Below are 23,659 nucleotides of genomic sequence, written 5' to 3'. Positions count from 1 at the left end.
TGGCATAGTGATAATGGAGTATGTAGGGATAAAATGGCATGAGATCTAGGATTCTGCTTTAACATACCTCAGAAAGAAAAAAATAGATGAAACAACTGTGGCAATTACTTGGTACCTGCTGAGATGGGGAGTTGTTATACTACTCTAATTTTGGTGTACTTTTGAAAATTTTTATAAGAGTTTTATCTAAAAGGCTGAGTCCTTTGTTGTTAGAACAAATTTTAATCTTTTTATGGGATTATTTTTCACTCAAGGACCATTTCTCATAGGCCTATTGTGTGTCCTTCACCAGTCTAGGCACTAAGGCCACAGGTGTCAACCAGTCAAACAGGATTCTTGCTGTCACAGAATTTACTTTGTTATGGTGGGAGAATGACATTTTAGAAAAATACATGTTTAAATAGTTTAGAAATACAATATAACAGGATAAACAGAATCACTATATAATCTTCCCTCGCCTTTTTAATATGAATATGTTCAGGATCCAGAAAGCCACATGTAGGAGAGAGGGAAACCAATTCATTCAGAAATATTCCTCCTTGCATTTCCTCCTTTTTATTCACTCTTCTCTCCCCAAACTACTTGCATATGGACTCTCACTTGAATTAAATGGTCTCTATGAAAAGATCTGGAATCCACATTATAAGCAGATTTTAGAAACAAATTTCAATGTGAAAAAATAAAAAGAGCAATTCAAATCATCATGGATCCCAGGGCAAATATTTTTGTTTAGAGATGGTCACTGTAACATGGCTTTCTAAGAGCTAAAAAGTAAAAACCATCTAAATGTATAAAAAAGAAACCAATTAAACAAATTGATACACATTCCATACAATGGAATACTATGCAACCATTAAAATGGTGATGTAAAACTGTTTAACGTCACAGAAAAACATGCCTTAGATACAGTAAGTGGAAAACAGATTATACAACAGTGTATGTAAGAAAGTCTTGTTTTGATAAATATATACATGTACACAATCACACAAATGTCTAGAAGAAAATACTCCAAAAGATTTAAAATTGTTATCTCTGGAGGTAGAATTAAGGTTGACGTCAAGTATTTTTCCTTATCTAGATTTTCCATTTTTTCCCAAAATGAAAATGAGTAACTGTTGTAATATCTGATGTTAAAATTTAAATTTTAGTTGTTTAAAATGGGCTTGTTATTTTACAACGTTAAAGGCTACTTTAAATAATAATGTATTGCTCGTGAAAATATTCAAACACTATAGAATCGTATAATGGAGAATATAAAATTGCCTCTTCTCCTCCATCCTTATGCAATGAATGAGGGGCAACAACTGTTAAGTTTGCTGAATACGCTCCTAGAAATTTTTCTGTGCATACAAAAACAAAGACATATCTTGTACACATTTGTGTGTACATGCTAAAACAGGATTACACAACTTGTTTCTCCCCCTTACCCTATCATAGAAATTACCTCTCCATGATTTTACATATGGATCTACTTCATTCTTTAATTGCTGCATAGTATTCCACTAAATGCATATACTAAAATTTATTTATTAAGTCTCCTCATGGACATTCTGGTTATTTTTTCATTTTTTGCTATTGTGGGTGAAAGGTTAACAAAAATCTTTTCCCATTCTCCATGAGAACTTCACCTTTGATTAACTCTCTAGCTGTGTTCCCTTGGCAACTAAACAAACATTGGTATGTTAACTATTTTACTAAGCTATATTACCTCCTAATTGGTAGACTGTATCTGGACTGGGAGAATTATAAATATTCTGTTAATAAGGCATATCTTTGGTCCTCTCTCTGTGGAATAACCTGAAAATTATCTATGCCTATATAACTACAGGCGTGCTTTGCTTAACAATGAGGATACGTGCTGAGAAATGTGTAATTAGGCAATTTCATTGTTGCGCAAACATCATAGAGCATACTTACAGAAACTTAGATGGTATAGACTACACACCTAGGCTATATGGTACTAATCTTATGGGACCACTGTTGTATGTGGTCCATCGTTGACTAAAACGTCGTTATGTGGTGCATGACTGTGTATTATAAGAGGCGCTGGCTCTGATGGAGTATGAGGCATTTAAGCCAGGGTGGATCCCACGCCCACCCAACGTCGATCACCTTATTGGACCTGAGCTGTACTACTATACTGACAGCTGTAAGGACTCTCACAGAAGAAGAATAGCTGATGCTGCCCTGCTTGCAAGCTGCAGTTCCTGTCTATATCCTTCTTGAGTACACTGATGCCATCTGTGGTAATCCTGTCAGTCCGAAGTATAGCTGAGTCTAAGAAGATGCCCTGGTGAATACTGCAGCATCATTCACAATAATGCAATGGAACTACTTGCACATACATCTTTGTACTGTTGTCTGCTCACTTCCCTGAGATAAATCCCTACTAGCAGACTAGTAGCAAAAGATACACATTATTTTGTTTAAGGTTTTGGTCTCCAATGATAAATTGCTCTCCTAAAACGTTGTACCAATTTACATTCTACCTTAACATCACATGAGAATGCCTGTGTCTCCAGAGCCTAGCTAACATTAGACACTATGAATCCTACTAATTTTTGCCCACTTGATAGGCAAAAATTGGTAAGATATTGTTTTAATTTGCATTTCCTTCATTACTAATAAGGTTGAACAGTTTTTCACACACTTATAAGCCATGGCTATGTCTTCTATAAATTGCCTGTTCATGTCCTTCACCCATTTTTTAATTGGGTTGTGTTTTTCTTAACAATTTGGAGTTCTCTTTATGTAGTTTAATTTTAATGTAATCAAATAAAAATTCTGAGTTTCCTATCATGCTTACAAAAGGCCTTCTATACTCAAGATTATAGAAAAATGCTGTATTTCCTCCTTACAGTTACAGTTTTATTTTTTATGATTAGATTTTTAATCCATCAAGAATCTATTTTGGGGTACAGTCTGAGGTAAGGATCCAAATTATGTTTTCTACCCAGAGAGCCAACTGTATAAATATCAGGAACTGAATAAGCTACCCTATCTCCACAGATATAAAATGCTACCAAATTACTTATAAGATTCCAAAAAAGACACCAACCAATTTCCTGTAATCTTTGTCACTGTGCCAGTACTATACTGTTTTAATTACTATATGATTGGTTTTGATATGTAATAGGGGATTTCTCTTCTCAACTGCATTAAAAATCTTCTTGGCTGTATGTGGTAAAGACTAGTTGACCACCCCAATATCTATTTTCTCCACTTCCCTCTGCAGTACTAAACCAGATTTCATTTGGGTAGCAATGTACCCACTAAGAGTACATTTCCCAGCCTCCCTTGGACATGTGACTAAATCCTGGCAAATGAGAATGTGTGGAACTTCCAGGAAGGCTGATTAAAGACCATCTCAGTTGGAGGAATAGTCACTTTGTCATTCCATTTTCCTCTGTTCCTGCTTCCTCCTACTTCCTACGGAAGGACGCCTCAAGGATGGGAGAGCAGAAAGATGGTAATCTGGGTCCCCAATGACACTGAAAAGCTGCCTACCACACCTGGACTGCTTTCCTCTGGATATCTTTTAGAGGAGAAACAAACTTCTATCTTGTTTAAGCTTTTATTTTTTTTTTCCTGTTATATAAAGGTAACTTAATCATTACTAATAGAAAATAATACTACATTTACTTTTAGAGAAAACTGTCAAAAATTTGGATTTCATTAAAAATGTATTAAGTATATAAATTAATTTGGGGGAGAATAGGTAGCTTTCAATGTTGAGTCTTTCTATCAAGGAACATAATATACTTTGCCATTCATTTAGGTCCTGTGTAAAATGCTTTTTTTTTTTTTTTAAAGAAAAGGTTCACCTTTGGTGAGTGTGTGTGTAGGGGGTAGACCTTTTTCTTTTACATTTTTTAATTAGTTCTTACTGGAATTGTTTTTAAAAATTTATCTCATATTCAGCAAACTTATTGAGCTCTTATTCGTTTTAATAAATTCAGAGTTGATTCCTTTGGATTTTCTTGAAAACAATGATATCAATGACAAATACTGACAATTTTATTTTTCTCTTTCATGTTTATTATACATTTTTCTTCCTTTTCTTGGTGCACCGGTTTAACCCTCCAGAAGAACACTGAAAGTAATATTGGTGGTTGGCACCCCTGTCTTGTTCCTGATCTGAATGAAAGTGTATTAGTGTAGTGGTTCTCAATTAGAGATGAATATGAGAATCATCTGGGGAATCATCAAAATAATTTTTTGGGCCTCGACCTACTGAATTTAAATCTCTGAGGGTGGGGCCCAGGCATGAACATTTCTAAAGAGGGCCCTATTCACCCCCAGGTGATTCTGAGGCTCAGCCCTGGTTAAGAACCATTGTCCCTTTACTTTAACACTAAATAAGCTATTTGCTATTGTTTTCTCATAAATACTTTATTAAGACTCCTAGATTACCACAAGCACTCATTACCTTACTTTAAAATTCAGAAATGGCTGATGAATGGTATCAAATGTTTTTTTAGCATCCACCAGGAAGGCAATAGGATTTTTCTTTATTAATTATAATGGATCATATTAACATATTTCCTAATTTTGAACAGTCTTTAAATTGACCGAGTGCTGGACTTGATTTTCTAATATTTTATTTAGGATTTTGGTATATACATTCATAAAAGTAAGATTGGTCTATAGTTTTTTTGTTTGTTTTTATTTTAAACGCTATGTCAGGTTTGGTGTCACAGCTATCCATGTTTTACAGAATGAACCAAGAAGTTTTCCATCTTCTGCTACATGCTGGACCACTTTAAATAACATTGGAATTATCTGTTCCTTAAAGGCCCGATAGAACTCACTTGAAAAACATGTGTGCCTTTATTATTAAACAAAGTTTGGCAAATTTTATAAGATAGCATTAGTACCTCATGCAGTCACCCAAATGACGTGGTGACTGCTTATGTAAACTGCTTTGTACACAAAATAGTAGACCCTGAGTCACTGGTTTATTGCATACTGGGAATGTGAGAGTAAGGAAGTGCTTTACAACTCACAAAGGCAAATAAAAAATTCAGGGATCCCTACCAACTTATTCTCCATTTGATTAAACAAATGGAACCATTATAGATGCACCTTGATACCACTAGCCCAATGCAACAAGGGTAAGTGGAAGACCCATAAAAAAGAAGGTAACATGTAATCCCAAATCTCCAAACCTTACTCTTTCATCATTCTTCCAAGAGTATCTTTCGACTTCTAGCTTTGCAACTACATCCTATTCTATGCTACCAACAATTCTCACCTGGATCCTCAGCAGTAGCCTCCAAACTCACCTTCCCATTTGCACCCTTGCTTCTGTCGCACCTTAGGGTCTTGCACATGCTGTTCTCTCTGCCTAGAACACTTTCCCAACACCCACATTCATCTTTGCCCTTCATATCTCAGCTCAAGCACTATTTCCTTAAGGAAATTCCTAAATACTCCCCCACTACAGACTACGTTAGCTCCTCCTTGCTATATGCTCTTATAAAGCTTTGTAACATATCCTTTATAGCACTTAACGTAATTTGTAATTGTATACTTATTTATGTGGCCATTTAATGAATATGTCTCTCCTACTAGACTGTAAGCTTCATGAGGACACAGTCTATGTCTGTTTTGATCACTACTGTATATTCAGCTCTTAGCACAATTCCTGGTACATAGTAGCATATAAATATTGGGTGAAGAAATGCCAATCCTGGGATGTGTAGTCAGAAGAAAATGCCAATTGCAGTACTCATTTCTTTTATAGAGGCCCCAGTACTCTATACTTGGCTTAATACCACCTAAGGATAGTGATCAAGTAAACTAATGTCATCTATTTAAGGGCAGTTACTTACTGACAAGTTTAGGAAAATGGACAATTGTTCTCTTACTTGTAAATTCCTCGTGACATATTTTCAATGTATTTAGCTTTGTCTTGTACTCCACAGTGGTAATGGTAAGTCTTAACACAGGCTTTTATTTCACATCCAATAGTAGCACCGGGCTGACTGCAAAGTGTACATTTCTGTTTAAGGGAAGAGAAAGAATAATCATAAGCAGTATTTCAAAGTTTATGCAATCTTATTTATTCTATTTTAGCCATAGTTCAGCCAAACATTCCAGTTTACAAAGAAAACAGCCAGTTTTATACTGAAAAAGAATGCACTGAACTTATATAGCATATATATTAAATAACGCTGCAATTTAAACCATACTTGGATAGACTTTCTAATATTAAGTCATCCCTTGAGGTTTCCATTATTTAACTGTACTAACCATCAGAGATCTGACATCTAAACATAAACAAGACACTCCTTAATACTGCCAAACACACAAAAAAAGAAGGATATTCTACATTTTAGTGTTGGGCTTTTTTCCCTCCCTAGGATCAGTTCCTTTCCTATTATGACTGAGGGAAAGAATGAGAAGACAGGAAAGCAATTCCCCCCGGAGAGGGAATGCTACCAAGTAGGCAGAATGGCAGATGGAAACTAAAGGGGCTGAAGTCTTTTCAAGACTTCTCAGTTTGGCCTAGATGAGACTTGCCTCAAGAATGTTCTGAAATTAAAAGGTGATTGTTGACAAAAGGGTTTCATAATCAAGTAAGTTTGAGAAATGCTCGTTTTAAACAGATTGCTTGACTGCAGAACTTCTCACAATCTTTTCTCTAGGAAGGAGGGCACAGTAAACAGTTCCCAAGTTTACTGAACTCCCAGATGCCCTTTTATAATTTTGGAAGAGTGGAGGAGCATCTTGCTGGACTAATTTCCTTTGGAGCACACTTGGGGAAATACTAGGTTAGTGTTTACACTAACATTCAGTGCAGAAGTAAACAAGTTGACCAAGAGAACTGAATTGTTATCCTAGTCACCTGTTTGGACTTTGGCTGTATGACACAACACAACATTGCTCTGTAAGATATGATGAAGTGATTTTTCTCTTATTTTTTTTTAGTACTATACGTTCTATTTTAAAGGAGTTTCATTTTTAAAAGAGTAATCAAAGTATCGATAAACTCAACTGGATTTAAATGGAACAGATAACATCAAAATCTTCACACCTTCAAAAATGCAGTTCCACAAAGAAAGGGTCATTTCTAATGAATTCAGACAAAGATCATCAATGTCTGAAACAACTAGATGAAAGACTGAAGGGGAACTTCACAACAGAGGGCTCAGACTCACCACCTGAATCCAAGGATCAGACATTATGACTTGTGTGATGTGATAAAATATGGATGTCACAGTGCCTCCTGTGAAGTATTCTTACCCCCCCAAAATGTTGAAATTGAATCTAATCAAGACTTTACATCTAACCTCCACTTTAAAAGAAAATCTGGCAGGTAGAGGGACAAGTTAAATGGCATCATGAAAAAGCAAACAAAGAAAACATATGGGATATTCTAAAGGACAATTAATTCATTTTCTTCAACAAGCCAATGGCATACAACAAAACAAAAACAGAAACAACAAGGACAGGGAGGAGGGAGCGCCCTAGATTACTTAAGGGATATACACCAACCAAATGGAATGTGTCATCCTCCTTTGGATTCTGATTCACACAAATCAACTTTAAAAAGATAGTTTTGAGACAACTGGGGAAATACAAATACAAACTGGGTATTAAATGACACTGAGGACTCATTGTTAATTTATAAGGTGTAATGACATTGTGGTTAGGTAAGAAAATGTCCAACTTTTAAGAGATACATACTGAAATATGTAGAGGTGAAATGATATGAAGTCTCAGCTCTGCTTTAAAATACTTCAAGCAACAAGAATAAAAGGCATAGATGAAACGAGTGCCGCAAATTCTTGATAACTGATGAGTCAAGGTGATGGACAGACGTGTGTCACTAGTCTTTCTAATTTTGATATGTTTGAAAATTTTCACAATAAAAAAATTTAAAAATTAAAGTCATTTCTAGACACAACTGCTGTCTTAAAGAAAAGATTTTGCATTCCACTGACATTTTATAATATTCATAAACTGTAAAGGAGTAAGCGATCAATAAAGATGCCAATATTTCTTAAAGCTATTTATTAGTAATTCAGTATGTTTAAAAACATGAGACTTAGGCACATTTTATAAAGGAAACTTTAAAGCTATGATAAACATTTTAAGAGACATAACTATATATGTGTACTTTAAACAGAAAGCTCTAAAAAAATCTTTTCTTTTTATTAAAAAAAAAAGAATGAATAACAACATGGGGAGATTCTCAATGCTATATTAGGGTTATGGAATTTTTTTTAAGCAAGCTTAAACAATATAACATTTTAAACTTAATAGGTGTGTCACATTCACATCTTCATTTATTTTATTAGACTCTCAAATACCCTGAAATATAAATCTCAGTATAATTCTCTCAAGTAATGAAGTTACATAGAAAGAGGAATAAGTTTCAGTAACATCAGCATCCTTTATTATATTACAAATAAGTCAAATAAATACTTTGCTTTAACATATGAACTACTTTATATTAAATTTTTTGATGACTGGATAAATTTGAGATGTGTTCTAAATTTAAAGCAGAAAGTCAGAAGAGTATGTTGCATAACATAAATATAAAGCCACAGACCATTCTTTTTCCTCGCTTAATCTCCTGAAGTACAGTTTTAATATCAAAATCTCCAAATTCTGCTCTTGATGTTGTTGTGAGCTGGACTGTGCCAGAAGAAAATAACTAGAAAAGAATAATGCAGGAACATTTAATATTTAGAATCCTTGTGAGAAAAAATTAAACAACATAATAACAAATGTGTTATATTACTTTAATATCCTGAGAAAGATGACTTTTCCTTAATAATCAAGTACTGACTCAAATATTTTCAATATATTCACATCTGATCAAAATATAATCCAAAATAAGGACAATGAAATAAAACTGAGGGTTGCCAGTATGGAGGCAAGATTAAATACTTCATTAAAAAAGGAAGATTTCAACAGTGTCACCCTGTCATCTCAACTGTTTCATATTTCCCCAAAGTTTTAAAAAATAGGTTAAACTGGCAAATTTCAACCATAGATGCAGATCAGAATCACCTAGGGAATTTTTTTTTCAAACTAGACATGTTTGGGATCTACTACAGGCGTACATATTTTGGAAAAAGCTCCCCAGGTAAATCTGATATGCATCTCTGGTTAAGAACCTCTGATATAAATAATATAATTTTAAAAACCTAATCATAAATGGGATGAGTAACTCAATACAATCTCATTCAAAAATGTTTGCGTATACTGTATGTCAGACCTGGATCTAAAGATGCAAAGATAAGATATAGTTACTATCCTCAAGGAATTTAAGAGTCTATTAAGGGAGAGAGGCTCATAAATGAATTACTGCAATACAATGCATGAAGTACAATAACAGAGACATCTACTAGGTTATAGGGGAGGCCGAACATATCTTTCACGACCAGTTTATAAAACCGAAATTTTTACAGTTATGAAACAGTTAATTATGGATTATCTGGAATATGGTAACTACAATCAGGATTACTTTATTTTTTATTTACTTTTTTGAAGAAGATTGGCCCTGGGCTAACATCTGTTGCCAATCTTCCCCCTTTTTTTCCTTTATTCTCTCCAAAGCCCCAGCACATAGTTGTATATCCTAGTTGTAGGTCCTTCTAGTTCTTCTCTGTGGGACGCCACCTCAGCATGGCTTGATAAGTGGTGTGTAGGTCCACGCCCAGGATCCGAACCGGTAAACCCTGGGCCAATGAAGCGGAACGCGCAAAGTTAACTGCTGCGCCACTGGGCCGGCCCCAGGATTACTTTAAATCCTACTAAATCATAAAGTTTATATTTTTAAAAATCTAAAGTTTATGAAGATTTGGGATTATAGGATATACTATTCATAATTCTAAAACACTAATGCTGGTGGCGGGGGAGGAGGTGCCTTATTTGGTTACTAGCTAAATGCTTTTTATAAAAAACTTAGGTTTAAAAACACATAAAAAGGACCATGCTTACCATGCACTTATAATGTGCAGCTGCCTTCTTGGCATTAAATATATGCAGTTTTCCTCTTGCTTCATTTTCTTCCTCCCCTACGTGACAAAATCCACATTTAGGCCTGGTGTCACTAGGGCTGCTTCTGTGTGGAGACCTATCTCGCTGCAGATGCAAAAGAAAAAAACAAAACAAAACAAAAATCCATCAAAATATGCCATCAGTACCTCAAGCTTAGTTAACATTTCAAATGATGGACTTTACCTATAAACAGAGTTTAAATGAAATATTCATGGTGCAACAAAAAGTAAGAATCCCACATTTTTCTACTTACATAGGAACTACTTTCCATTTCATCTGTTCCATGGGAGGACGTGGACCTGGTATCTTCCGAAAGTCCTTTAAAATTAGTTTTTCGTGGTCTTCCTTTGCGACTTTTCTTTTTACTTTTAGGTGATGAGGGTTCCAGTTCATGTTCATTAAAACTTTCTTCTAAATCAGCTGCTTAAAAATGAACAAAAGCTTTATATGGACCAATCTTAAAATGAGCATTAGTTTATGAGTCCTTAGAATATGTGTTTTTCCTTAGAATGAAATCGGCTCCAGAAACGAGGAGAAATGGTTTGTGGTCTGTTCAATATAACAACGTAACATTTCATATAAATGCAACAAAAATTAAAATACAAAAAATAGTTTTATTATAATCATTATAACAGTTATTTCCTTTGAATTTACAATTCTATAAAAATGAGTTTTGTGATCTTGACTGTGCACATAATTCAGTAAACATTTTCAAACTCTAATAAGTCAATTCTTAGAATTAGTTATGTATTTTTTTTTTTACCATAGGTTTCAGTTTTACCTCACACTGTTGGTAAAATCAGAACACTTACCTAGAAAATAAACTTACTATAACTTGGAAAACTAAATGAAAATAAAGTAGGCATATCTGTGCTTATGTAGTAGCCACTAGCAACATGAGGTTTTTTAAAACTTAAGTCACTTATAATTAAATAAAACTAAACTTTCAGTTTCTCAGTGGCAATGACCACATTTCAAGTGCTTATTAGTCACACATGGCAAGCTGTGCCCATACCGGATATCACAGATATAGAATGTTTCTATCATCACACAAAAGTTCTACTGGACAGCACCGTTCTAGATTGCTCTTGAAACTATCATGAAAATCAAATGATCAAATTCAATAAGGAAGTCATCTACAAATGAATTAGCCAACTGATCAAGTAATTAAATGTTGAGTATAAAAGGAATTTCTAACATAAGTGGTAGAAAAGCTATGTTGCTAGCTAGTTAAGTATACCTTACTGGATTAAACAAAATTTATGTAGAAACTTTAGAACTATATTTCACAGCAATTTGAAAAGAATTTCTATCATTAATAGAAGGTGCTTCACTCAGTTATTATAATAAATATTTTATTTATTGAGGGCCTACTGTATATAAGATAATGTATTTAGTGTTCAAAAAAGTATAAAAACCAAATCTTCACTTGTCTTAAGGTTAAAATATAGGAAGTTTTAGGCACAACTCTAATACCTTCATTGTTTTTTCTTTTACCATAAGTTAATGGTTGTAATTTCAGGGTCTAATTTCTCAATGAGAAAGCATATCAACTCCTATTCTCAGATTCTAATATCTTTCTTAACAGATACTTTAAAGGCTTTTTGTTTGTTATTTTAGAAATAAAAGCACATTCATTATGATAAGGGTAATTCAATTAGTATATGTAAATATATAAACTCGAGGAACTGAGAGCATTAGATTGTTTACAAAACAGTTAATAAAAATTTATATCAATGCAACTTCACATAACTATGGTAGAACTGGAGGGAGGAAAAAAGGGGAAAAGGTAAAAGTTAGTGGATAGTGTTTTATAGACAACAAGACAAATTCCTGTGAATAACTCTCCTTGTGAAGACAGAAAAGTCAATTAAAGGTATCTTCTTATCTTAACACTATAGCAAATTTCATATCAGAACACACCACCTACTTGAAACAAACTGACAATTTTTAAGACACAGAATTTTGTTAAAGCTGTTAGAATCATTTGCACTTGCCCCAAATTAAAAATTCTTAGAATGAAAAATCATAATCAGATGTTTCAATCGTTCTGATACATATTATATCATATATATGATACACATAATATTCTGTTATTTACAATGAAAACCAATAATCACTAACACTATAATAAAACTACATTATTAAACATCTATAAAGAAATTACTTAACTGATTCCATTATCAGGCCAACATGACTAGTTTTCCACATGGCATGTTTGTCCTAAATATGGACTCATTCAGTATAAAATTTTAGGGGACAATAACAGCAATTATTAAAAATCACAAAAGATTAACAGATTTAACTATATTAGACTTTGAAACTTCTGAGAAAAAAAAGTGGTAAAATTAAAAGGCAAACAATAAACTGGAAAAATATCTGCTATAGCTGTTAAAAAGGATTAGTATCCTTATGATATAAGCTCATAAAAGATTAAGACCCCAACAGAAAAACAGATCAAGCATATGATCAAATAATTCACAGAATATAAGTAAACATACTTTAGAAAACTTGACTTCTCTAGAATCAAAGTGTAAATTAAGTGATATATCAGTTTCACCTATCAAAATAGCAGACTTGCAATAGTTATAAAAACCTACAACAAACCTAACAAAAAATGTGTTAGAAATAAAAATATAAAAGAAGCTGCACAAAAATGTTGAGAAAGACCATGCTTCTGGATGAACAAGATCAACACTGGAATGATATCAGTTCTCACTAACCTAATTTAATCAAATGCCAATAAAATGGAACTTAAAGTTGATTCTATGGTTTTCTGGAACAGTAAATGTACAATACACAAAAATCTTTTTAAAAAAGATATCAAAATATACTATAAAACAACAGCAGTTAAAACACTGGCACAGGAAGAGACATACATCAGCAGAAGAGAAAGCAAGGTGAAAACAGACCCACATTCTTATGGGAATTCAGAGTATGGTAATGGTGGCATTTCAAATAAGTGGGGAAAAGACATAATGGAATTATTGGTTATCCACTTTTTAAATATTCAGATTTCTTTCCTTATGCTATATGAAAAAAAATATGGATGGATCAAAAAATCTAATCGTAAAATAACAGACTATAAATGTAATAGAAGAAAATGAAGGAGAAGATTTTCTATAATCTTGGGGTTGGGACACCCAAGAAGCCATAAAGGAAAAGATTGACAGATTTGACTAAAAATTAAGAAATTTTTGCATGGCACAAGGCACCACAAACCAAGTTAAAAGACAAATGATAAACTGGGAAATAATTTGCATTTAGTAACAGAGAATTAATATCTACATTACAGAGAGCACTACAAATCAATTTTAAAAAGATAAACCTCAAGAGAAAAATGCACAAACGATAGGAACTGGCAATTCACAGAAGAAATATAAATAACTAAAAAAACATGAACAGAAGCCCAAGCTTACCAGTGATAAAAGAAATGGAAATTAAATAAGTGGATTGGCAAAAATTAAAGACTGATAATATCCAGCACAGATGTAGGGAAATGGACACTCTCATACACTGTTGGTGGGAGCATAAACTGGGTACATGTGACAGTATTTATTCCCAATGTTAAATGCACAGACCCTTCCACCTGGCAACCCCATTTTTAGGACTTTATCCTATAGAATCACTTTTGTAAGTACATAAGCATATATGTATAAGGAAGATCAATGCCATTTTATTTGTATTTGTGAAAAAAATAGATGTAACTGATTTTTATTAATAGAGAAATCCTTAAATAAACTGGTTCTATTTATTCTATGAGATATAATTGTCAAAAAAGCATGAGGTTGATCTATAGGCACCACAGGGAAGGAAGTCTGTGATGTACCACAGAATGAAATAAGCAAGTAGCATAATGTTACATATATATATTATGCTGCCACTGTATTTAAAGGTGTCCATATGCACTATATATGTAAGTTTGTACATACACACAAAAAGGCTCTGGGAAGACATACACCAAACTGTTATTACTAGTTACTGTTAGAGAATGTGATTTCAGGGTGAAGGGAGGGCTTTCTGAACTACTTTAGTAGTACTACTGTACTATTTTAATTCTGGAAACAATGGGCAATGTACTACCTTTGTAATTAAAAGAATTTATAACATCCAATGTGGTGAAAGGAGGGGTAAACTCATCCATTGCTGATGGGAATATAATTTAGCATACTCTTTCTAGAAAGTAATATGGCAACATGTATCAGGAACCTTAAAAAGACTGAACCCTTTGACCCAGTGATTTTACTTTTGGGAATTTATCCTAAAAAAAATGGAAAATGCACATGAAACTGTGAGTATGAAGCTAGTCACAGCATCTTTGTTTAAATTTTTCAGGGTTAACTATTGTTTTTTTCCCCCCAATTCAAAATCGTGAAAATGTCCTAACATTAAAATTTTTTTTGTTTAATAATAATTATAAAAGAACTATCTGCATAAAAGAAGTAAAAATCTTCCTTTCCACCTTCTAATTCCACCCGTTCTGCACTCCCAGCTGGCACCCTCGCTTTCTTGCTTCCCTTCTTTCTTACTAGCTCCCCCTCTCTCAACATAACCACTGTAAACTGCTTTTTTCTCAACCTCAAGGGTTGGTTTTGAATCCTGGATCTGCCCCGGACTGTGTCCTCTTACCTGAGACCTACCTCAGAGAGTTCTTGAATGAATGAATTAAATGAGTTAGTTCATGTAAAGTACTTAATTTAGAACAGCGCCTGGCACATAAGACTCTCTCAATAAATGTCAACTATTATTTTCTCTGCGTGTGCACATGTGTTTTTGAAAAGGATACATAAATGAATGGCATTCCAGGCATACTATTCTGTATCTTGCTCTTTTCCACTTAATATATATAAATTGGAAATACTCAAAATATAAGAGCTAACATTTGAGCGTTTTGAGATTTAACTATGCCAGATGTGCTATGCAGTTTATATACCTTACCTCATTTGAGCCTCACAACAAGCCCATGAGGTTGTATCAGCCACTGTTAGTTCAGAAAGGTTAAATAATTTTGCGCAAGGTCACAGAGCAAGGGAGTGGCAGAGCTGAGACAAATATACGTCAGTGAGTACCACATGCTTTTCAAGTGGTAATACCCATTGTCATAGAAATACACCTTTTCATATGCTTCTGGAAATTAGAAAAAGGATAGTTATGCATACGCTTATGTACGCATACAACTGCTCTGGAAGGATAGAGAAGAAACTGAGAGTAGTGGCTGCTTTTAGCAAAGGAATTTGGAAACTGAGATACAAGAGCAAGGATGAGAGGAAAGCTTACTTCCAGTGTATACTCTTTTGTACAGCTGATTTCTGTACAATGTTCATATGCCTATTCAAACAAATGAATATGATAAAAAAATAAAACCTTGCCCTTGTATTCACAGCCGCAATTTCTAAAAATCCAGGCTGATAAGGTAGGTGACAAAATAAGGTTGTCCTCCTTCCTGTGCCACCAAGCATTCCCAACCTTTATGAGCACAGCTCCCAGATGCCTGTGCCACCTTAGAATGGCCACGCCCCTCTGTTACCCTTCTGATTGCCCCACTGAGTCATGGGGAGTGACCAACTTACCAGGAAACCAACTCTCCTCCTAGTAGTGTAAAGCCCTATCTGTCCCTTTACCAATTCTCTTCTCCTTCCTAATCAATGTTTTCCTCATCTTATATCTTCCTGCTTTAAGCTCTATTTCCTTCCCCCTCCTAAATTCTCACATCAGTTAACAGTATGAAGTAGAAAGGACCGCTGAACAGAAAGTCTTAAGACTGCCACTCACTAGGTCTTAATTTGGTAAAGTTACTTAACATTTGCAAGACAAAGTCTCCGGGTGTAGCAAATGGGACTGATGATAGCACCTTCCTGAAAAGGCTGCTTTAAGAAAATGTTTGTGAAAAATGCTTTGTAAACTAAAAAATTCTATTCAATTGTTAGTTATTACTCTTGTCATATTTTGTGTAGACCTTTGTCCAAAAGGGGCTTCTTTTGTAAATTCCCCAATGCACCTACACCCAGCAGGCACTCAATAAATGTTGGAATTTTTTTAAAAAAGAAAAATCAAAAGGACAAGCATTAAGGCTGGGATAAGCATCACCACCTCTGCTTTAAATCTTTAGGCTGCTACCAAAGGAAGACTGGAGGTCACCTGCCCTGCCTTTTGCAACGGAAAGGTGAGGCGGATTTGCTCTGCATGCTCCATGTCACAAATAAACTCTGCTTTCTGCTTTTTCAGTAAAGGTATCAGATAAATGATTCCTTTTATGCATATACATATGCATATATAAGTATGTAGCATACATCAAAAATATATTATTCTTAACTAAGTGTGCTAAAATGAAATATGACATCTGGGATTTAATTCAAAATAATCGAGATGGAGGAAATGGGTGACAGGGTATAGATGAAACAAGACTGGCCACGAGCTGATGATTGCTAAAGCCTGGTTATGGGGCTTTTTTTCAAACATAGTTTTACATATGTTTGCAACTTCCTATAACAAAAGTTTGTAAAATGTGCTAAATCAAAGATGTGCATAAATAACACCTAGCATAGCACTTTGCACATAAGTAGTCAATAAATCTGGTGAATCAAAGAAAGAATATGGAGTCAGTTCTAGCAAAGAATAGAATATGAATACGTTACTAAAAATTTTCCACGTTAAATCACAAATGCAATTTAAATTCTATTATCTTCCAAGGAAGAGTACATGAAAAGATGAGTGGTAATAAAGGTAGGTAGAGTTTTCCAGGGATAACAGTAACAACAATGATGATCTAGAATGTAGTATTTACTGAGCACTTCCTAGGTGCCAGGAACACTGCCAAGAGCTTTACACGCACTATTTCATTTAATCCTTACAACAACCCTATGAGGTGGGGTTTTTTTAATCCCCATTTTATAGATGCAGTATCTAAGGGTCTAAGAGAGACTAAATAACTTGCCCAAGATCATGTGACTAGTAAGTGGTAGAGCTAAGATTCAAATATAGATCTGATTTCAAAGCTCATGTGCAACCAGTGTATGAAACTGCCTTTCTGGTTCTTCATCAATCTATTCAATGCTACTAAACTTAAAAGGTTTTTAAAGACTTTGATACCATATTAAAATCTCCCTAAACTTCCATTTAATAAAAGTAATGAAGACTGGAAGTTGCAGCATATTCTAGAGAAAAAGAACAAGAGAAAGGAAATATTACGGGAATATTCAAGCAGGCAAAGGCTTTGAGTCTACATAAATGATAACACACTTTGAACGTAATTCTAATGTAACTATGGTGACCCTATTTCCTAAAACATAAATTGAGTTATATGATTTGACAAGCAATCAAAGTTTCCGAACACTGTATTTTAATCAGTTGGTCACATATCTGTCACTAAATTGTGTTCCCCTCCACCCCACTCCCCCCCGAAAACCTGATACCTTCTTTTATCAATTCATTTTGCGTGACTAAAACCTGGCACAAGAGAAGCTATAGGACAAGGAAGTGTCACCCAAAAATAAGTGACACATTAAATATTGTGCTTAGTTTCAAGCCAAAGAAAATGAAGAGGTTACAAACATTTCTTGAGCACCCATCCCACGCAAAACATTCTATATTGGGTAATTTAAGAAAAATAATAAATCACAAGTTTGGCTCCTTACAATTTCAAGAACCTAAACTGAGCTGAGGTTGTTTGTGATCATGACTTAAATTCTACACATTCTTACTGCAAATAGCTAACACTCAGCATCTACTCTAGATACCATTTTGTCTCATCACAGATTACTTTGCTCCAAATAAATTATTAAATACAAAGGCCTTAACTCCTTAATGAAAATGATTTTAAAAGAACCACCATTTATATGTAATCACAGTTCCTTGTAGGTACTCAAACGCTTAGTGATGACAAGCTATCATTTAAGGTACTTCTACAAAACAGAGCCTAGCATCAGCTGTAAGCTAGAGCTATTTGCTATTACCAATATTTGACATTTTTGAAATACCGCTTTAAAAAAAAGTTGAAGAAGATACCTATTATCTAAACACATAGGCCAACAGGGGAAAATCACATAAGATGTAGGATTTAATTCTGGCTATTCCTGTCCATTTTCAACATATAAATTTCTATTAAGAATAGAAGGAGACTACACCATTTTAAGTGCTCAATAACCATATGTTGCTAGTGGCTACCATATTGGATGGTGCAAGTATAGAACATTTCCATCATCACAGAAGTTCTACTAGACAGCGCTGTTGAGCCATTAGTTCTCTATCCCCTTGTAAAAAGCCCTGCACCTTTGAGGTCCATGTCACTCAGCTAAACCACTGCTTCTCAAACTTTAATGTGAATACAAACCATCTGGGATCTTATTAAAATGGCAATTCCTATTAGTAGGTCACGGGCGGGGCCTGACATTAGGTATTTCTAACAAACTCTCAGATGATGTCAATTCTGCTGGTCCACAGACTACGCTACCTTCTTCCCCTCCTTGTTGCTAACAATTACCAACTCTCAATCATTCCACCTCATGCATCAGACTTGCTTTAGCACACAGCTCACAGCCCTTTTCTCCATCCCAACCCCTGCCATCATCCTGGGTGATTTCAACCAACCACACAGACAATCTAAGCAACACCTAGCCACTCAGTACCCTGATCTTCAATAACGTCTTCCATCATCCACCCAATTCCTATAATCACACCCAGATACCTTATAATCACCTAAAACGGTTCTACCTCTGAAATCACTGTATCACGCTTTGGGACCACAAATGATTGCTTTCCCAAGTACTTTCATTCTCATTGTTCTTCAACTTTTTCAGGACCTCCAGTCTATTAATTCCTCCCTGTTTCTTATTTTTTCCTGCCTTCACTTCCCTATCTAACTGAGATCTCTCTCTGACAAATATCCTAAATTCCCTTCTCCCTTTATTTCTTTGTTGAACCCACTTGGCAAAATCCCAATTCTGAATTAACCAACTAGCCACTTTATGCTACACCCAGGATCCTGAACTGCTGAAGGAAAAGTCACACAACCTGACTAATGGCATCACTATGTAAATTCATGGTTACCAACCTTAACTGGGCCCTCAAGCCAGTCTGAAAACCTTATATTTCCCTAGGCAAACTTCCTCTCCCAATTTTCATAACTATTCTTTCAAATCTTCTCCTCGCTCCTTACACATCCAACCCTCATGCCTCTCCCTACATTCTCCCTCACAGAGAAAACAGACCTGTTAGAAACTGCCTATCCTCCTCCATCTCTCCTATTACAGTGGAAATGTCCTCCTATCCAGGGCTTCCTGTGCACAGGGTTCCGCTTGTATACTGAATCCTCCTTCCCGTACCTTCAATCTCTTCTAGCCTAGTGGATCCTTTCTCATAAGCATTTATGTATCAGCTAATCCCCCCAGACTCCCAAAAAAGGCCAACTAAATGAAAGAAGCCAATCTGAAAAGGCTACTTACTATATGATTCCAACTATACGACATTCTGGAAAAGGCAAAACTATGGAGACAGCAAAGAGATTCTCAAATTTAATATTTCAAAACACAGCTCATGTTATATCAAACTAACATGACAGACTGAATTATACAGTATCTATCATTTTAAGTATTAGCAAAGTAGGTATTGAGCCACAGATGGCAAATGATCAAGAAATTGCCACAGGTATCAATTCCTCTTTGCTACACACTAGTGAAGTACAATTCTCAAACAAAGACAGTCCCTGAAATACAATCCTATAACCCTCCATCATAAATTACAAGCATAAAGTAGAACATACGTTTCCCATTAGAACAATGATATAATTGGACGTTCTGTTTCTGACAAAGCACTCAATATCAAATAAATTCAAGCTAGATGAATGTGATCAAGTCAAAATTCAATAAATACAAACTCTGTAATACTTTTAAATTGCAAAATTATGCTTCAAGTTCTACAATATGAGTATAAACACACTACATATATGTCAATAATACAAGGGGCCCCAATGTGCTACAAAAGCATACACTGAATCCAAAATTCAAATCAATTCTATCACAAATTTGAATTGTAGTGATCCTGCCAGTTACATTAAAAGAAAAGTCATCGTGAAAAGTATGAATTTAGATCCTTCTCATTAGTAAGTGTCTCAAAGCAAAAAGGTGGTCAAAATTATTCTACTTTACGTAGTCTGCAGTGACTTTTCTCTACCACTAGATGGTACTATCAGCTTCAGAAATCTAGGGAATAAAAGGGGAGACGTCTATATTAATCATTGTTGCCATCCTCAAATATCCTGTCCCGGTACACTCATATACTTGTCTTCGTCAGATCGTTAAGTCTTAATTCTTGGCTTACCATATATGGTCACTACAATCTTAAAGAGAATCAAATAAATACATTGTTAAAATCTGAAGTAATGAAAGGTGGGAAAGCTTACTCTTAACCTTTCACAAAATGTTTTTCAATTCAATTCTAGATTTAAGTGTGGAGAAAATCTGAAGGAAAACACTATGAAGGTTTATCAGTTGTACTTCATCTCTCACCTCAAAAACATTGTTATTATTTATACAATCTGTTTACCTTAAAGACAAGTTTTTGCTAAAAACTATATTTTTAACTAGCACTTTTAAAGTATTTGGACTAATTTGGAGTCCCGAAGTGGAAACAATACCACTTTGTATTATAAAGCCAAGATCTAAGAGATCAAAAAGGGCCACAAATTTTAACATGCTAGCACTGATAATTAAGTAAATCTTTATAAAGGAAACAACTTCCTAAAACAAAAGGTTCAAACCATTCTAATTCTATACAGCACGTTCTCAGAAGCTAACAAAAACTTTAAAGATCTCTAATCTAAATGAAAAGATAGAACAATCTCAGATTAAATCTAAATCTTTTTATTGCTAGTAAAAGATCAAAACCATCTGTTTGAAACAAGTCAGAATTCAATTTGAGAACTTTTTCAAACCTTTTAAAGACCAAGTACAACTTGGTTATCTATATATAAACATGATAAATCTGGTTTTGTATAAATTTAAGTGGAAACGAACTATAAAATAATTTTAAAAGTTTACATTTTAAAATTGACTACTTATGAACATGTCTGTGTTTAAAAAAAAAAAAGTACTACAACGTGAATAAAAATTTAACAGAAAGCCTGGTGATCACAAAATGTACTAGTATTCCCAGTTCACATGTTCTGTATCTGACAGTTGCAAGGATCCAAATCATTACACTTATAATCTACTAACACACTTACATGAACACAGAAATCCATAACCACTAGCACCATTTCTTCCTAAAGATAGATATGTTCTTAACGTACTCTTTATAAGAACTTTGGGGTAAAAGTTTTCTTAAAAATTCCAAAAATTTTTCACTATGTACATTAGTTTTATCCCAATGCTTTTCTTAATTCTTTGAAATGTATTCAATATTGAGATATGTTTTCCGGTAAAACTTAATATAGTATAATTCACTCATATTTTACTCAAATTTCTTCTTGAAATTGAAAAGCGGCTGAATGACATACCTTCAGAGTTATGTGCAGTTTTCTTGTGTTTTCGGCAATAAACCCTATAAAAAATGAAGAAATTAAAAATCATCAACAAACGAAACTCATTTTTCATATTGAGAAAATGAGCATTATACTTCACCCCATCCACAAGCTGGATTCTAAAAATCTTATTATTAAACTTCCTACACCATTTCTCTAAGCATTAAATTCCTTATCAAGAACACCATTTATAATGATGATGAAACGCTTTGAAATGGGAAAATTTTTTACAAAATCCTAAAGAAAGTTATGACTGTTTAAAAAAACTTAGAGAAGTTAAATAATTACATGTAAATTCCTTGTGAAGGTTTCTCTCGTATTTGAGCTTTATCATGCAATGCACAGTGGTAGTGGTATGTCCTGTGACATGTTTTCACATCACAACCAATTGTTGCTCCAGGACAATGGCACAAAGAACACATCTACAGCAAAACAATAAAATAATATTATTAGTGTGTGATTTTGCTAAGGACATGATATCAGGTTAGAAGCATATCAATCTCTGTCAAGGAAAACAAATTGGTTATTGAAAAATTTTGTACCTAATAATGCTATTTTTCTTGTTTTCTCACCTAGAAATAATTCTAATAAAATTGTACTGGGGGTATGTTTTTTCCCATGTTAAACACTGACAAAATTAATGGAACATTATTAATGTCTGTTGTTTCACTGTGGTCAAGAAAAAATTTCAAATGTTGCAAATCAGGAATGTAAGCTGTGCATAAATCAGGCCTTGCCACAATCCAGATCTTCCTGGACATGAGTAACTGGAGAAAATGTCTCATACTAGAAAAAATTTTTCCTTCACATTTCCACTTAATCAATGAAAATCTGGGGCTGGCCCGGTGGCATAGTGGTTAAGTGCGCGCGCTCCGCTGCGGCGGCGGCCCGGGGTTCAGATCCCAGGCGCGCACTGAGGCGCCACTTGTCAAGCCATGCTGTGGCAGCATCCCATATAAAGTAGAGGAAGATGGGCACGGATCTTAGCCCAGGACCAGTCTTCCTCAGCAAAAAAAAAAAGAGGAGGATTGGCAGATGTTAGCTCAGGGCTGATCTTCCTCACACAAAAAATAAAATAATACATAAAGAAAAAAAAAATCAATGAGAATCTTTAGAAAAAACCTCATATAAAATTTGGGAACCTGGTAAAATCAATTTTAAATGAGGGAAGGAGAAAAGATAAAAGAATTAGGTAGATTTTTGAATACCTCGAGCTCTAACAATATTTTGTGATGTCAAGCTGATTGTGAAAATATGCTCATCTATTTTAATTTAATCTATGTTACTTACCTCTTACCTCATGAACTCAGGCAAACAGATAAGAGAACAGATTCTTTCAACATATTTTAATATACCTTACCTTCTGACTTTATTGGATAGTTCATATTGTTTAACTAGCTCATGCTCTAAATTTAGAAAAAAATTCTTTAGAAAAAGTACATAATGATTGTTAGTGGCTTTGATTAACATGTCACAGCATACAGTACTGAGTGGACTTTTAATGAAGCCACCTCCTAAAATATAAATGCCATGCCAAAATAAACTCACAATAAGGTAAATCTTAAAAACTGTTCATTTGTCTCTTTGTTGCTAGATCCCTCATTGTGAACTGTTCTCATTCCTCTTTATTAATTTTAACATGAAGAACACTCACCATCCTAACTTTCGGATTACTTGGCCTTAAGCAATTTTGATGTCCCAAGAGGCTAATATAAATTCCAATGCAATTCCTTATATTTCTCTAAGCAAGACAAACACTCAACCTCTCATTCAAGCTATCATTTAAAAAATATTTATAGGGCCGGCCTCGTGGTGTAGCAGTTAAGTGCACGTGCTCCGCTGCTGGGGGCCCGGGTTCAGATCCTGGGCGCTCACGGATGCATCACTTGTCAGGCCATGCTGTGGCGGCGTCCCATATAAAGTGGAGGAAGATCGGCACAGATGTTAGCCCAGGGCCAGTCTTCCTCAGCAAAAAAGAGGAGGATTGGCACGGATGTTAGCTCAGGGCTGATCTTCCTCACAAAATAAATTAAATAAATAAATAAATAAATAAATAAATAATACTTCTAAGTCAGAAACAGAAATATTCTCAATACAGGTACTTCCCAGAAAACATGAGGGCCAGTG

General features: G+C 34.5%; 1 protein-coding gene across 4 annotated transcripts in view; it reads right to left on the bottom strand.

The window, feature by feature from the left end:
* Positions 1–23,659, bottom strand: part of PHF6 (PHD finger protein 6) — a 45,978-nt gene that overhangs the window by 5,250 nt on the left and 17,069 nt on the right. For 3 of the 4 annotated variants that reach the window (XM_058536780.1, XM_058536781.1, XM_058536783.1), the window contains 6 exons: positions 21,821–21,954; positions 21,509–21,552; positions 10,271–10,440; positions 9,958–10,101; positions 8,561–8,665; positions 5,871–6,004 (listed from right to left, as the gene is read on the bottom strand). In XM_058536780.1, the coding sequence (XP_058392763.1) occupies positions 5,871–6,004; positions 8,561–8,665; positions 9,958–10,101; positions 10,271–10,440; positions 21,509–21,552; positions 21,821–21,954 (731 nt within the window). The remainder of the gene's footprint in view (positions 1–5,870; positions 6,005–8,560; positions 8,666–9,957; positions 10,102–10,270; positions 10,441–21,508; positions 21,553–21,820; positions 21,955–23,659) is intronic. The other variant, XM_058536782.1, reaches the window with a different exon arrangement.

This window comes from Diceros bicornis, chromosome X (genome assembly GCF_020826845.1).
Source record: "Diceros bicornis minor isolate mBicDic1 chromosome X, mDicBic1.mat.cur, whole genome shotgun sequence".
Classification (NCBI taxonomy): domain Eukaryota; kingdom Metazoa; phylum Chordata; class Mammalia; order Perissodactyla; family Rhinocerotidae; genus Diceros; species Diceros bicornis.
Note: the sequence above shows the minus strand (reverse complement) of the source record. Positions and strands in the feature narration are given on the sequence as shown.